The 17099-nt window shown below is 43.1% G+C and overlaps 1 protein-coding gene across 2 annotated transcripts in view; it reads right to left on the reverse strand.

Annotated features, from left to right (window-relative positions):
* The window catches only part of DNAH10 (dynein axonemal heavy chain 10), a 110407-nt gene that overhangs the window by 9058 nt on the left and 84250 nt on the right, over nucleotides 1-17099 (reverse strand). For both annotated transcript variants that reach the window (XM_048821400.2, XM_075120029.1), the window contains exons 60-69: nucleotides 12031-12248; nucleotides 11085-11306; nucleotides 9297-9444; nucleotides 7967-8246; nucleotides 6803-7032; nucleotides 5427-5700; nucleotides 4796-4900; nucleotides 3965-4119; nucleotides 2802-2956; nucleotides 693-876 (exon numbers count right to left, since the gene is read on the reverse strand). In XM_048821400.2, coding sequence (XP_048677357.2) covers nucleotides 693-876; nucleotides 2802-2956; nucleotides 3965-4119; nucleotides 4796-4900; nucleotides 5427-5700; nucleotides 6803-7032; nucleotides 7967-8246; nucleotides 9297-9444; nucleotides 11085-11306; nucleotides 12031-12248 — 1971 coding nt within the window. The remainder of the gene's footprint in view (nucleotides 1-692; nucleotides 877-2801; nucleotides 2957-3964; nucleotides 4120-4795; nucleotides 4901-5426; nucleotides 5701-6802; nucleotides 7033-7966; nucleotides 8247-9296; nucleotides 9445-11084; nucleotides 11307-12030; nucleotides 12249-17099) is intronic.

Here is a 17099-nt window from a genome sequence, read left to right on the forward strand (position 1 = left end):
TTTAAAAATAAAAACAGCACAAAGCTTTCAAACACTTGAAAACAGTAATGAAGTAAGCTTAGGTCATTAGAGTGCGGTTTTCAAAAGAGCTTAGTATTGGTCTAACTCAGCTCTCACTGACACCAATGGGAGCTTTGCCACTGATTTCAAATGATAACAGAGTAGCCAAATGCTGAGTGTTTTTGAAAATCCCCCCACCATGCTAAAGCAGGGAAACAAGCGAAGGTACAAACAGAGCACAGATGAGGGTTTTTTTGCTTGCAAATACCAATATGCAGTGATGACGTTCCCTACATTCATATCAAGTGATGGAGCGGCAGGGACATTGACTGAAATCTGACAGCCTGCATATCTGCATCTTTTCAACCTCAACAATTTTTTTGGTACAGGTGAGGAAGCAATTCTGAACCTGTCTTGACTCAAACAGCAAATTAACTGACCAGACAAATGTCTGCTCTTATTTTACAGAAAGTGATTGCTTCTAGGGCGGTAAGCTGTATGCCAGTTCCCACCCAGATTGCTTTGTTTTTAATACACAGAGTATGGCTTTCCCAAAAGCAGGGGGTTGTTGGGACAGATGCCTGGACAGCCCCGTAATGTCAGAAATGAGATCTGCAGCAGTCACAAAATAAAGTACTGAAGGCAGCTCACACACCATCCCGCTGAACTGTGCTTTGTCACAACAAAGATACCTTTTCTTGTCCTTGTCCCATGGCGAGGAACTTGAGTCGATTCCCTCCAAAGCCCGTCCGATCAGCCAGTTTCATGAGGTCACTGGCAGGGTCAGAGCCAGGACTTAGGATAAAAACAATGGGCGAGTTAGGTGTGCTCTGCTCGAAGATAGCTTCAAAGCTGATCACAGGAGGCTGAACATATCTGAGGGGTTGGGGAGAAGTACAATAAATTGGTACACTAATTTGCACAAAATATTTAAAATGCCATCTGTTAGGAGCGTTAAATGGGACAAAGGGCTATTAATCTCAGTTACCTGTTTAGGCAAATTATGGAAATACATGAACGGAAATTAATGATAATACTTTGCTGCAGTCCCTTCAAGTCAAAGGATCTCAAAGTTCAGTACAAATTTAGGGGCTGAACCTGCAAACCCATCATCCAATGCAGTGTTTGCCTCACATGCAATCTATGGGACTATATGTAGGAGGAGTGAGATTGCGGGATTGAGCCCTTTAACTGAAACACTTACTATATCTATGGATCACATCACACACGACTGAAGTACAGCGACCTGTGGTGTGGAATTTGGCAGTTATTTAACAGTATGTACCTTAGGACAAGATGGTAAGTGGAATACTGTGTTCAACTGAAACCATGGGGAGAATTTACAGAGAATGAACATCACCACTGAAGCTGGAAATTGGCTCAGACAAAGGGTTAACACTGGACCTAATGAAAAGTGCGGCATGATCCTTAATCATCAAAGTGATACACCATCAGTGCTGGGTACTGTACCCGAGTCTTGTAAACATTACAACCAGAGCTGGTCAGAAGATAGAATTTCTATTCTGTAAGAAATTCCAACATTCCAAAAATCTGTTTTCATTCTGAAACCAAACAAAGAGTCAGAATTTCCTGCAGAATAAAATATTTTAAAATTTTTGATATGAGGGTCAATGAAATGTTTCATTGTGTTAAAACAATATAATATAAATAATAATATACTATATTAAATATATATATAATCTTACAGTAAAATTATTATAAAAATGAAATTAATCAAAATGATAAATTTGAAGCAAAATATTTTTACCTTTATAAAAACAAAATGTGTCAACATCATCAAAACAAACCAAGAAACTCAAAACGATTTGTTTCAATTCCCTCCCCCTCCAAATTTTGTCAAAATTGACACATTCCTGTCAAAGGTTCTGATAAAGCTGCATTTTGTGACAGAAAACTGTTCCATCAAATTTTTTTCAAGCAGGTCTAATTATAACTGATCTCAGCCCATTTTATGTATACTTTTAATGGCAAGGAATTTTTAAAACTTCTATTGACGCTTTTCTTGTTAAATCTACTGATGTCACATACATTGTGCACTGTATATATGGGAAGTATAGATGTTCAAAATAATGATACTTGTCAGTTTAGGGGGGGGTACGGTGTTTTGGTGGGAGGAAGAGCGAATGGCAAAGATTTGCATAATGAGAGGGACAGCTAATTTCTGGTAAAGTGAAATGAGCAAAGGGCTAACATCTTCAGGTAGAGTAGCTAGGGGTTATCACACTGCCCCTAAAACAGCTGCAGCTCCAAAAATGCTTATGTCCTCGAAGTTATAAATACCAGCTAAAATAGGACACTTGCAATTCTTGAAAAATAAAATCCATCCAGTCTGATACAGAGCCTTTAACTATGCATTAAGAGGCTAAATGAAAGGAGAAATGTACATGGATATGCACTAGAATTAGCTGAGGAAGACTCTGAGGAAAAGCAGGGGATCATCAGTTACTCCTTTGCTCTCCTGTGAGCAAATCTTCCCCACATGTATTTACCTCAGTAAGGAAGCACTGGACAGGAGACCTTTTGTATACTTTTTTCCCCACTTTACACTGATTTTTCAATTAATTACCACCTGCTTTTTGTTTACTTTTCAAAGCTCTCAAGTCAAAAAAGCTTGTGAGAATCTAACACAATTCATTTTTCATTCACATTTAGGTTTGTGTCTATGAAATATCAATCTGCAGTAAATGCTTAGCAATTGATTCAGGTTACCTCCGACTTTCTTTGGTTCTTTTAAAACTTAGAAAGATTCTGGATAAAAAAAAAATATGACAGCAACTTACTTCTCATCCATTGTCAGAGTAACGTAGTCAGTTACTGCCCGATATATGCGGTCTACTCGGAAACAACGTAAAAGCAGCAGCTTCTGAAAATGTGTGAGACTATTTTGGTATTGCGTGGGAAATGGTGATTGTTCCAGGGCATCCAGATCATACCACTGAGAAAGGAAATACAGTAGAGAACATGAGTTGATCAGATAGATAAATCAACCAAGTTTATTAGGAAAGATAAAGTCAATCTGATAACAGGACTGCAACAAGAGATACAGACATGGGGAAACAGAGAAGAATCAGAGAAAATTGAAACTAGAAAAGAGAAACTAGAAAAAAATACTAAATAAATGCCAAAAATCAACTTTTTCCGTATAAAACGTGTCTATCCAATGCCATTGTCATACTTTCATTTTATGGTAATTCTCATAAGATACAACTAAATGAGGTCACAAGCTCAAGACAATAATGGATGGTCTAGAGAAGGGGAATCGGAGATTCCTATTTACTTTCCCGCATAATGCAAGAACAAATGAACATTCAATGAAATTGAAAGGCAGCAAATTTAAAACTGATAAAAGGAAATACTTTTTTATACAACATGTAAGTACTCTGTGGAACTCACTCCCACAAGATGATAAAAGCTAATAATTTAATAGGATTTAAAAAATGATTAGAGGTAAAATCCTGACTCTACTGAAGCCAATGGCAAAACTGTCATTGACTTCATTGGGGCAGGGATCTCATGTTAGACATTCAACTGGAAAACAAGAACATCCACAGTTACATAAGATAAGATGCTTTAAAACATTTAAAACCCTCATGCTTCAAGACATAAGCCAGTCACAAACTGCCCAGGGTCAGGAAGAAAGTTCCCCAGGCATAGGTTATTCCAGATTTTTCATTATCAGTTTCTTGAACCTTCCCCAGAAGGATCTGGTACTGGCCAGTGTTGGAGACAGAACAGCAGACTAAATGGCTGACTGGTCTGACTATGGCCATTTCCATGTTTCTATGTAGATCATGCAATTACCCCCAGCTTCTAAAGAAACATCCAGTCAGGGAATTAAAGGGAAAAGCCAGTGATCGCTCAAACATTTTTAACAAGTTGGATCATGTTTGAACATTTAATTGAAGAGGGAGGGAATAGAAACTAGACTAAGAAAATCACTTACTTCTTTCCATACTTCAAGATTTTTTTCCACGTCATCTGGAAGAGACCCAAACTGCTCAGGAAATAGTTCAGATAGGCGAATTATGTCCTCCCAGCCTTGATCCAAAAGCCAAGTACACGGTTTCTTTCGTGTACTCTTCTCCAGGGAAATATTGCCTAGTCACAATTCAGAAAACTAAATAAATATCACTATCATAAAAGGGAGCACACTGACTTTTAATTAGTCTGCTGGAGAACAAGTTACTACTTTGCAAATATTTGCATGCCAAGTTTGTATTTTTGCCACTATTTATGCATTTAACTAAAGATGGACTCTTGGTGTAAAATCCTGGCCCCTCTGAAGTCAATGGGAGCTTTGTCATTGACTTCACTGGAGTCAGAATTTCACTGTTGGCCTTTCTGCCGTCAAACAAGCTGGAAACAAATGCAAGGGACCACATCCTCTACTGGTGTAAACGAGCCTAGGCCTATTGAATTAAACTAAGCTATGCCAATTTACATCAGCTGAGGATCCACTGTGTCAGTTACAACGTGCTATAACCCGTTAATAGAAGTAGGTAAACTACTACTTTGTCTTTAGTTGAACATATGCCAGGTATTTTTGTTGAACATCTATTTTAAAATATTCTTCGGGGCTCAGGCTCAGCATGCTAAATTTTAGGATCTATATGATTTAGGAGCCCACGTCCCATTGAAAGTAAATGGGACTTAGGTGCTTATGGAAATTTTACTAAGGAGCTAACTTTGATAGTCAGATATATGTAGTCAAAAATCTTGATTTTAATTCTGGAAGAGCATATAACTACTAGAAGGTACTAAGTATCCAAGTTACCTTTTAAAAAGAAGTCCAGTTCTTCTTGTGGGACTCTACCATCAGCTTGTTCTATTTTGATAGTCATATTAAAGGAAAATAATAACTTGTGTCTCTCAAACAAGCCTGAAATAAGAACATAATATTCTCATCAGTCTGCTTCTTAAGAATTTGGGCTTGGGACAAATTTCAGATCCAGATCTTGACTCTGATCACCCCACAAAGTTCAGGGTGGTGAATTTTGGTTCAGCCCGCTGTAGAGATCTGAGCCTGCTACAACATTCACATCCAGATCTAGCTTCAGATTCCAAACGATCTCCCCTCCAAAGCTCAGAGAGGTTGAGATCAATCTTTCTGGTTTGGAACCACTGCTATTTGTAACTGATTGTTTATTAAAAGTAGAAGTACTTCTTAAATATCCAGGGGATGGAATACAGCACTTCCCTGCATCTCAGAGCGACCTTAACATGAGGGAAGAAGGGGTAGAGAATGCAGAAGCATTAGCAGCAAACAGAATATTTACTGAATTCAATATTTGTTGAAATTCCTTTGACAGCACAAAATTACATTGCTTTGCACAACTGACTGAAGGAATTCCCATTACAGTCATTCAAACATACACAATGCCATCCCAGTGCTTAATCACACTAACCTGTGCAGCCATAGTTATATATGTTGAATGTCAATGTATCCATGATATTTTTTAGCCTCTTTGGAAGAATTGAGTTGGGCATGGATTTCCGAAGCGAAAACCCGAACACATCTAGGAAGGAGGCCAAGGAGTATTGATACATGGTGTTGACAAGGGCCATTTCAGATAAAACAAAGAACAAAATGGCGCCCCTCTTAGCAGCAGGTCGGTAGCCATCTCGCAGTTTGTCAATGTCCACTGCTGTCTTCTCAGCCAGTTTGAGTTTCTCTGATACCTAGCAAGTGAGAAATGTGGCTCCCAAGCATTAATTTTATCCATGTATAACTACTACACAGAACTACATGGTTAATGATATGCTGAGCTAATCTGTGGCTAAACAATATTGAAACAGCATTTTGAAATACTATGAACAACCCTTCCAGGATTTAAAAATATATCAAGCAGTAAACAAGTATCAGCATTTATAAAAAATCATATGAACACTGGCAGGTGTGCCATCAAAAGCCAATTGCTGCCACAGAACCAAGAACATTTCCTTGAAACAATCCCACATTGAATAGCTAAAAATTCAAGTAGCCTTTTTTAAAGAAAAAAATCATATTAATAAATATTCTTTTCCCTCTCCAAAAATGCTTTAGTTCAGTTTATTAAACTTCCAGATGATAAAGTTGGAATATCTGTGATACAGAGCACTGTATGTTTGTAAGAAATACTGGAAAAGATTTACAAATTTCAGTGAACCTTCAGTTTTAATAAAACCATGCAAAGATTGTTTCAGAGTTGGAATAACATGTTACCAAAGATACAGAGATAGATACATGCTTTTTTTTTTAACTAAAAGATCCCTATTATAAGGAAGTCTTCTCTGAAGGTAGGCTTGCCATTTGTCTGATGGAATAAAATCCTCCCCATGGCACTGAAATATGTCATGATGTTACATCATGAATTCATGATCCAGATGAAGACCTTCTGACTCACCACCATCACATCAAGCAGAACATTGTAAAGTGATGGTGTTTCATAGGCCCAAGATTGACTTTGAGACTTCTGCACACTAAGGGATTTCCTCAGGAAATATCATGCTGTCTGGCCCCATACCTAAAGATAATATATTTCTGATTATGGATAAACATTCCTGGATCAAGTGGGCAACTCAGAGCAAACAAATTCTTAAAGAATTAAGATTTCTGTCTCTGGACACAAGTGCTAGATCTGTGCATGTATGGAGTTCTCATAGACAACTGCTCACCATGTAACTCTCAGCTCCTTTTCAACTTACATCCTAACTTAAGGAATAAAGGAGGATGAAACAAATCCCAAAGGAAAGACAGGGATTCCTACGTAGAACAACCATGAGATAAGGCTCTTATAGGTACCTCAGTAGCTTTGGCTTTTGTCTCCTCCAGGGTGTGCACCAAGTCCACATTATCCAACATGTTTCCTGTGGAAGTTGCCAGTTCCCGGAGGAGAGAATCTTCCAGATCTTTCAGCAAGTTTTTGTTCTCGCTGGTTTCCTGGATGAGATGTTCTCTCTGCTCTTCTAGCTCTCTTCTTTCAAACCCCACAATAACACTGAGCAGCTGATCCTCAAGGCCTTTTAGTGTAACTATGGATGGAAAATGAAGAACCATGTCCTCAGCACAATCTTTCTTAAAACACAAGGTTAGCTTTCATACAGTTCCTTCAGGCTATATGATCTTATATAACTCTGTGCTAAAAAGACAGGTTTAGTTAACAGCATTGAGTTTTGTTCTTCTATATTGGTTCTCACCTGACACATCTAATAAGCAGCATGTAGTTTAGTTTCCTTTTAGACTAACAGCAGGAAGTGGAAAAATTTAACATTAAATCATAGAATCAGAGAATCGTAGGATTGGAAGGGACCTCAAGAGGTCTTCAAGTCCAGTCCCCTGCCCTCATGGTAGGACTCAGTATTATCAGAGGCTGAATACAAGGAGGAGTATAAACAATATAACATACATTATAAGTATTATACATAGTTAACAGGCACTGCAAATTCCACTGCCAGAGAGCCAGGACATTTCTGTCTCCCTCTTCTGATGTGGTCAGAGGGCTAGCCATTATTTACAGCAGTTGTTCTCTGTTTTCTAACTCATCTAGGGCCAGATTTTGACCCCCTTACTGCTACTGAGAAGCAGCTTGCCCCATGAGATGTCAATGGGACTAGTGGAGAAAGGTGTCAGACAACATGAGTAAGGATGTCAGAATCTGCCTTTCACTCAGGCCAGACCTGGATTTGCGCAGGTACACAACCAGCACTTAATCCAGCCGAAAAGCAGAGTAACTGCCTGGATTCATTGGTTTCAGACTAATGAATCTGCAGCTGGGCTCAATATCCCCTGGCTGAAAACGCTTGCATTTTGCAGTTGAACTCATCCAAACTCATGTGCTGTGGTTTCTGATACAAGAGAAAGGATCTCGGCTTTTTGGAGCAATAGCTCATCTGAGCCTAGTTCATGCCCTATATTTGCACTACTGAGCAGTTAATACTCTGTCCCTAACAGCATGCATATGCTCACCTGTATAGTTGATAACCATGGCTTTTCCAAACACCGATGGTGAATATTTAGGGTTAGCTAGCTTGGTGTTCAAGTACAATTTGAAGTTATTGTCATAGTCTACCTCCTTATCACCCAGTACGATAAATATTCGCCCCTGGGCAACTTTTATATTCTTTTCTAAGACGTTGTCAATCACAGGATCTATGTATTCATCTACATCATGGAACAAGAAAGGACTCCCATACTTTATGGCCATTTCTAGTTGTTTAAGGAAATCAGGGTCATTAAAGGAAGCCATCTGAAAGAGAACAGAAAAATGGAAAGATTTGGAACAGTTAATATTGAGTTCACTGAATATTTCTATTTTACAATAATTACCAGTATTCATTAAGCTTGCTGTTTGTCTATGCATCTCTGCCTTTCATCCTACAGATGATATAACCCTGATTGGGAGAGATCAAAGAAAGCACATTCTTGATTCTGATCCACTGACAAAAACTATCCGCTTGGAAAACAATTCTTTCCTGCTGCAACTGCATCCCTAAACACAATGTGGCCTAAACTTTTATCTATCCTGTTCTTGCAAGCACTGGGGCTTTCTGTGAGATGCAAGTCATGCACCTTGCAGCATGAGTAATGAGGCACGCCCAAAGTTCAAGTGAGTTTGCAGGTGCCACGCAGAACGAGCATCACATTGTTGGGTACCCAGAACTGAAAAGGTAGGGGTTTAGATGGCTAGGCAATGGAGCAAGGAGGGGAAAACAGTGGTTTTGAGTGAGCTTGGAGGACTGGAACAGTGAGGGAATTGAGGATCATGGGAGGGTCATGGCCCGGGGGGATTAAGACTAAATAGTTCTTCGATACAACAGCATTTCACCTCCCCAAACAGACACCCCTTCCAGATGAACTCCTGAATTTTTGACAACATGCTTTATCACTGGAGAAGAGGCGTCTTGGTGGCATCTGCCTCTGGTCTTCCAATGTCACATAGCACTAAAAGAGACAGAAGCAGGATGTAAGCTGTTGCTCCCCTGCTGAGGGTAGAAGGAAATTGGAGCCCAGCATTCTTTGTTCCCAAAATTGGAGGTCTCTGACATGACAGCTTGGCTTCTGGTGTTTCAAATATCCTGCTTCAATCCTCCACAGGCTGGATGCAGGGCGGGGTCACTATCCATCTGGATAATTGACTTTATGTTTAGATGCTTAATGGCACTGCACTTCCATCCTGTTGAGGCTCAACCATCATGACTGCCAATTCCCACTAGTAACTGGCGCCTTGGCCAAGGACAGATATTTATGCATCTTTCAAAACAATAACTATAAAAATAAAATGAAAATTTAGCTTCACCCGCAGATTATTTTTTTCTTCTTTTCTCCTGATCCAATTTAATGCCTGCTGCTGGGGGTCTATGCACAAAGGGAATCGGCTGGCACGTGTTGTCAGAATGCCATTCTGAACAGAGAGCTCATCTGGAGGCAAACCTTGGGAGCCCCACCTGGGAAGGAAACAGAGTAAAGATTGCGGTGTATTTTATTCTTTATGGTACAGCAGCATGCTTCACTTACGGGTAAACCAGTGCTATTTTACTGAGCATTCTATTACAACACCCTAGAACATACAGTGTATCATGGCAAAAACAACCTCACAGCAGCGAGTCAGAGCCTGGGTCTACAGAATTCCACTACAGTGCTGAAAACAGCCATGCCGATGTTTGGGCTCGGGCTCTGAAGCCCAGGGAGAGGAGTGGGTTTCAGAGCCCAAGCTCCAGCCTCAGCCCAAACATCTACACAGCTATTTTTAGTGCCACAGCATGAGCCTGAGTCTGTAGACACAGTCTCTAAGACTTGCTGCCATGGGTTTTCTTTTTGCCATGTAGACATAACCATAGACTCCCAAGGGAAACAATGAAAGCATCATTGAGTTACTTATAACTAGCCTGGTTAAAGCACTAATTAATGTACTATGGTGAATAATCCTGAACTAGACAGAAACTGGTTTAAATGAGACAGGTCCTGACCCAGATCCACTGAAGTCAATGAAAGGACTCCCACTGATCTTTGCATCCCACTCATAGTCTGGATCTACTTTGTGAAACAAATTTTTCAATGGCATCATGTGGTACCAGCTATACTGAGTGCTATAGATGTACAAAGTACGATTTATTAGATTCCAGGTGCTCAGTTCACAAGAAGAAAGATGTTTTGTCTCTCTGCCAGCCGTGGAATCTGAAATTCTTCCTGGGATGCTTGTGCATCACGAGTAGTAAAGATTATACTCTACGAATTCAGCCATTGCTCACCCCGGTAAAAGCCCACTGCATTGACATTCTGACCTTTCTTACACTTATCTATCTAATCTCTATCAGGTACTTCCAGAGCACCAATCACTGTATAGGATTTAGGGGTCTTCAGTTGGTAGCCTAAGGGTAACAGAGAGCAGGAACAGAGCTCCAGACTGGAATTTAGTTAAAAACTCTGTTGATCATAGAATATCAGGGTTGGAAGGGACCTCAGGAGGTCATCTAGTCCAACCCCCTGCTCAAAGCAGGACCAATCCCCAATTTTTGCCCCAGATCCCTAAATGGCCCCCTCAAGGATTGAACTCACAACCCTGAGTTTAGCAGGCTAATGCTCAAGCTCAAACCACTGAGCTATCCCTCCCACCCTTGATCAGTGTGAGCAGAATACAGTATATTTCATATTGGAGAGGGGTCAAGATTAGACAATAGCTGTATTGGTTATGCTTGGCTAACAGGAGTAAAAAGTAGTTCAAACTTAATTTTGTCATTGGAGTAAGCAGACAGGACTCCAAATACACAGGGGGAAGATCTCTTTGCAAGGCACTTTGAGATTCTCGGATGAAAAGGACTATAAAATTATTATTCTCTATTGAGAAAGATGATCCCATTTTCAAACAGTCACTTTTCAGAGGCGACTGTACGCTGATGGCGTTTTTCTGATTTTCCTGATTTAGTGCAAAAACAGAGATGGGCCAAACCCAACCCCCTCCTCTGCCCCCGAACCCAACAATCTCCAATCCTGGATCCAGATTCAGATCCAAACTGTGTGACTTCAGCCCTTCTCTACACTCAGTAGCAGCTGGGCTGCTTTTTTAAAGCTCAGTGATTTCACATACCTGCTAATCTCTACGTCATCAGTCAGGAGGTTTTCCAATCTAAAAGGCTGGCTGAGAGGAATCTCTCGTGATTGGATATCTTCTTGCCACTCATGGTAGATCATCTCATTACGGAAATCCCAATTGAATGCCCCTTCATAGCTCAGAAAAGCAGCGCAAAGTAGACAGTCACCTAGCAGCTTCACTTTTCGTATTTTTAACTCCTCTAAATCATTTGTCCATCTGATAGAAAAATTAATGAATTCTGGGTCAGTCTGAGATCTTTTCTGCAGCAGGGGTCAGAGAACTCCAGCATTTCTAAAGCTGCTTATGTTTTAGCTTCAGGTTGAGAAGAGCCCCAAACCTACAACCAACCACATAGCACAGCAGTAATGGCAGCAGAAAGTTCAATTTGACCTGGATTTGCATCATGCCTTTAAACAGTACTTAACTGCAGCTACATTTTGCTTTTTCCATTTCAATTTAAAAGATTAACTGTGAGTCTCAAATATACCCAGTAAAGACTTCTGGATTGAAAAATCATATTATTTGTTTTTATTATTTTTCAGGGGCCAAAGTATGTTAGTTGCTTCACAGAAACAAACAAAACACACAGGGTGCAATTTTCAAAAGCACTTAGGGAGGTGGTGGAATCTCCATCCTTAGAGGTCTTCAAGGCCCAGCTTGACAAAGCCTTGGCTGGCATGATTTAGTTGGGGTTGGTCCTGCTCTGAGCAGGGGGTTGGACTAGATGACCTCCTCAGGTCTCTTCCAACCCTAATCTTCTATGATTCTAATTCCCATTTTCAAAAGTGACTTTCATTGAAACTTAGGCTCCTAAGTGCCTAAATCACTTTTGAAAACGGGACAAACTCCTACATCACTTAGGTGCTTTTGAAAATTTTATGCGTGGTTTCTGAGCTTACATTTTAATGCAAAAAATCTCTCTTCTGGCACTAGACTTAACCTTATATTTTCAGATCCCAAGCCAGAGATGAGCTTGTCAGCAGCGATAAGTCTCCTTTCCATGATCTCTGCTTCTTCTTGTAACTGTTGTTTTTCCCTTATTGCAGCTTCATACTTGTCACCCAAAGCTTTGAGCTCCCTCTGAATTGTCGCCAGCTCTGTCTGTATCTTTTCCAGATCACGTTTACTTAAATAGTAGTTCCGTTCCAACCTAGCCACCTACATTATGAAAGACATCATGTGTCATGTCTGAGGAGAGAGGAGTTTTATTTTTTGGTGCAAAATCATTGGTTTTCAACCTTCAATTAGCTATTTCATATATGTTTAAGACAATCTGGTAATAAATAGTGTAAGAAGAAAAAATAGGCACTGTTTTTCACCCAACTCCTCTCACCCAATACACGTATAATATGGTCTGATTCTGCAGTCCTGACACTGACAAAACTCTTAGCCTTGATCTAGCCAGGTACTTAAGCACATGAGCAGACCCACAGACATCCATAAGAGTACTGGCTGCCTAAGCCCTGGTCTACACTAGGACTTTAGGTCGAATTTAGCAGCGTTAAATCGATGTAAACCTGCACCCGTCCACACAATGAAGCCCTTTATTTCGACTTAAAGGGCTCTTAAAATCGATTTCCTTACTCCACCCCTGACAAGTGGATTAGCGCTTAAATCGACGTTGCCGGCTCGAATTTGGGGTACTGTGGACACAATTCGATGGTATTGGCCTCCGGGAGCTATCCCAGAGTGCTCCATTATGACCGCTCTGGACAGCGATCTCAACTCAGATGCACTGGCCAGGTAGACAGGAAAAGAACCGCGAACTTTTGAATCTCATTTCCTGTTTGGCCAGCGTGGCAAGCTGCAGGTGACCATGCAGAGCTCATCAGCACAGGTGACCATGATGGAGTCCCAGAATCGCAAAAGAGCTCCAGCATGGACCGAATGGGAGGTACGGGATCTGATCGCTGTTTGGGGAGAGGAATCCGTGCTATCAGAACTCCGTTCCAGTTTTCGAAATGCCAAAACCTTTGTGAAAATCTCCCAGGGCATGAAGGACAGAGGCCATAACAGGGACCCGAAGCAGTGCCGCGTGAAACTGAAGGAGCTGAGGCAAGCCTACCAGAAAACCAGAGAGGCGAACAGCCGCTCTGGGTCAGAGCCCCAAACATGCCGCTTCTATGATGAGCTGCATGCCATTTTAGGGGGTTCAGCCACCACTACCCCAGCCGTGTTGTTTGACTCCTTCAATGGAGATGGAGGCAATACGGAAGCAGGTTTTGGGGACGAAGAAGATGAGGAGGAGGAGGAGGTTGTAGATAGCTCACAGCAAGCAAGCGGAGAAACCGGTTTTCCCGACAGCCAGGAACTGTTTCTCACCCTAGACCTGGAGCCAGTAGCCCCCGAACCCACCCAAGGCTGCCTCCTGGACCCAGCAGGCGGAGAAGGGACCTCTGGTGAGTGTACCTTTTAAAATACTATACCTGGTTTAAAAGCAAGCATGTGAAAGGATTACTTTGCCCTGGCATTTGCGGTTCTCCTAGCTGTAGTCCTAAAGCCTTTGCAAAAGGTTTCTAGGGAGGGCAGCCTTATTGCGTCCTTCATGGTAGGACACTTTACCACTCCAGGCCAGTAACACGTACTCGGGAATCATTGTAGAACAAAGCATTGCAGTGTATGTTTGCTGGCATTCAAACAACATCCGTTCTTTATCTCTCTGTGTTATCCTCAAGAGAGTGAGATATAATTCATGGTCACCTGGTTGAAATAGAGTGCTTTTCTTCAGGGGACACTCAGAGGAGCCCATTCCTGCTGGGCTGTTTGCCTGTGGCTAAACAGAAATGTTCCCCGCTGTTAGCCACAGGGAGGGGGGAAGGTTGAGGGGGTAGTCACGCGGTGGGAGGAGGCAAAATGCGACCTTGTAACGAAAGCACATGTGCTATGTATGTAATGTTAACAGCAAGGTTTACCCTGAAAGAGTGTAGCCACTGTTTTATAAAATGTGTCTTTTTAAATACCGCTGTCCCTTTTTTTTTCTCCACCAGCTGCATGTGTTTCAATGATCACAGGATCTTCTCCTTCCCAGAGGCTAGTGAAGCTTAGAAAGAAAAAAAAACGCACTCGCGATGAAATGTTCTCCGAGCTCATGCTGTCCTCCCACACTGACAGAGCACAGACGAATGCGTGGAGGCAAATAATGTCAGAGTGCAGGAAAGCACAAAATGACCGGGAGGAGAGGTGGCGGGCTGAAGAGAGTAAGTGGCGGGCTGAAGAGAGGGCTGAAGCTCAAATGTGGCGGCAGCGTGATGAGAGGAGGCAGGATTCAATGCTGAGGCTGCTGCAGGACCAAACCAGTATGCTCCAGTGTATGGTTGAGCTGCAGCAAAGGCAGCTGGAGCACAGACTGCCACTGCTGCCCCTCTGTAACCAACCGCCGTCCTCCCCAAGTTCCATAGCCTCCACACCCAGACGCCCAAGAACGCGGTGGGGGGGCCTCCGGCCAACCAGCCACTCCACCACAGAGGATTGCCCAAAAAAAGGAAGGCTGTCATTCAATAAATTTTAAAGTTGTAAACTTTTAAAGTGCTGTGCTTAAAGTGCTGTGTGGCATTTTCCTTCCCTCCTCCACCACCCCTCCTGGGCTACCTTGGTAGTCATCCCCCTATTTGTGTGATGAATGAATAAAGAATGCATGAATGTGAAGCAACAATGACTTTATTGCCTCTGCAAGCAGTGATTGAAGGGAGGAGGGGCGGGTGGTTAGCTTACAGGGAAGTAGAGTGAACCAAGGGGCGGGGGGTTTCATCAAGGAGAAACAAACAGAACTTTCACACCGTAGCCTGGCCAGTCATGAAACTGGTTTTCAAAGCTTCTCTGATGCGTACCGCGCCCTCCTGTGCTCTTCTAACCACCCTGGTGTCTGGCTGCGCGTAACCAGCAGCCAGGCGATTTGCCTCAACCTCCCACCCCGCCATAAACGTCTCCCCCTTACTCTCACAGATATTGTGGAGCACACAGCAAGCAGTAATAACAGTGGGAATATTGGTTTCGCTGAGGTCTAAGCGAGTCAGTAAACTGCGCCAGCGCGCCTTTAAACGTCCAAATGTACATTCTACCACCATTCTGCACTTGCTCAGCCTGTAGTTGAACAGCTCCTGACTACTGTCCAGGCTGCCTGTGTATGGCTTCATGAGCCATGGCATTAAGGGGTAGGCTGGGTCCCCAAGGATACATATAGGCATTTCAACATCCCCAACAGTTATTTTCTGGTCTGGGAATAAAGTCCCTTCCTGCAGCTTTTGAAACAGACCAGAGTTCCTGAAGATGCGAGCATCATGCACCTTTCCCGGCCATCCCACGTTGATGTTGGTGAAACGTCCCTTGTGATCCACCAGAGCTTGCAGCACTATCGAAAAGTACCCCTTGCGGTTTATGTACTCGGCGGCTTGGTGCTCCGGTGCCAAGATAGGGATATGGGTTCCGTCTATAGCCCCACCACAGTTAGGGAATCCCATTGCAGCAAAGCCATCCACTATGACCTGCACATTTCCCAGGGTCACTACCCTTGATATCAGCAGATCTTTGATTGCGTGGGCTACTTGCATCACAACAGCCCCCACAGTAGATTTGCCCACTCCAAATTGATTCCCAACTGACCGGTAGCTGTCTGGCGTTGCAAGCTTCCACAGGGCTATTGCCACTCGCTTCTCAACTGTGAGGGCTGCTCTCATCTTGGTATTCATGCGCCTCAGGGCAGGGGAAAGCAGGTCACAAAGATCCATGAAAGTGCCCTTACGCATGCGAAAGTTTCGCAGCCACTGGGAATCGTCCCAGACCTGCAACACTATGCGGTCCCACCAGTCTGTGCTTGTTTCCCGAGCCCAGAATCGGCGTTCCACAGCATGAACCTGCCCCATTAGCACCATGATGCATGCATTGGCAGGGCCCATGCTTTCAGAGAAATCTGTGTCCATGTCCTGATCACTCACGTGACCGCGCTGACGTCGCCTCCTCGCCCGGTATCGCTTTGCCAGGTTCTGGTGCTGCATATACTGCTGGATAATGCGTGTGGTGTTTAATGTGCTCCTAATTGCCAAAGTGAGCTGAGCGGCCTCCATGCTTGCCTTGGTATGGCGTCCGCACAGAAAAAAGGCACGGAACGATTGTCTGCCGTTGCTCTGACGGAGGGAGGGGCGACTGACGACACGGCTTACAGGGTTGGCTTCAGGGAGCTAAAATCAACAAAGGGGGTGTCTGTACATCAAGGAGTATTTCAGGCAGGACTTCACGGAGGGTTCCAATAAGAAATGGTGCACCTAAGTTATTGTTCTTATTGGAACAAGGAGGTTAGCCTGGCCTCTGATTGATACATGGCTAGATTTACCTCGCTGCACCTTCTCTGTGAGTGACTGCAGTGTGATCTAGAGGAATGAGTCCCCTAGACAGGGGAGGGGGGGAAGCAAATGAGTACAAAACAAATCTGGTCTATTTCTTGTTTTGACCCACTCCATCTATCTTTTACATCTTTGGCTGGCAGCAGAAGGTGCAGAAGGACTGCATGCCATCCACATCTCATGGCTGCTCGGCAGAAGATGGTACAGTACGACTGCTAGCAGTCCGTATCGCCTGCCCGCTCACCATAAGACGGTTCAATAGGACTGACTGCAGGACTAAAGAGAATGACCTGGTCAAGTCACTCCAAATTTAGTCCCTGCACCCATGTCTGCCCAGGCGCTCCCAGCCGACGTGGCCAGGAGCACCTCAGACATGACGATGACGGCTACCAGTCGTACTGTACCGTCTGCTGCCACAAGGCAAGGGGTTGCTGCTACTGTGTAGCAATGCCGTACCGTGTCTGCCAGCACCCAGGAGACATAGGGTGACAGTTACCTGAGCGGGCTCCATGTTTGCTGTGGTATGGCGTCTGCACAGGTAACTCAGGAAAAAAGGCGTGAAATGATTGTCTGCCCTTGCTTTCACGGAGGGAGGGAGGGAACGGGGGCCTGACGATATGTACCCAGAACCACCCGCGACAATGTTTTAGCCCCATCAGGCATTGGGATCTCA

This window comes from Caretta caretta, chromosome 15 (assembly GCF_965140235.1).
Source record: "Caretta caretta isolate rCarCar2 chromosome 15, rCarCar1.hap1, whole genome shotgun sequence".
NCBI lineage: Eukaryota > Metazoa > Chordata > Testudines > Cheloniidae > Caretta > Caretta caretta.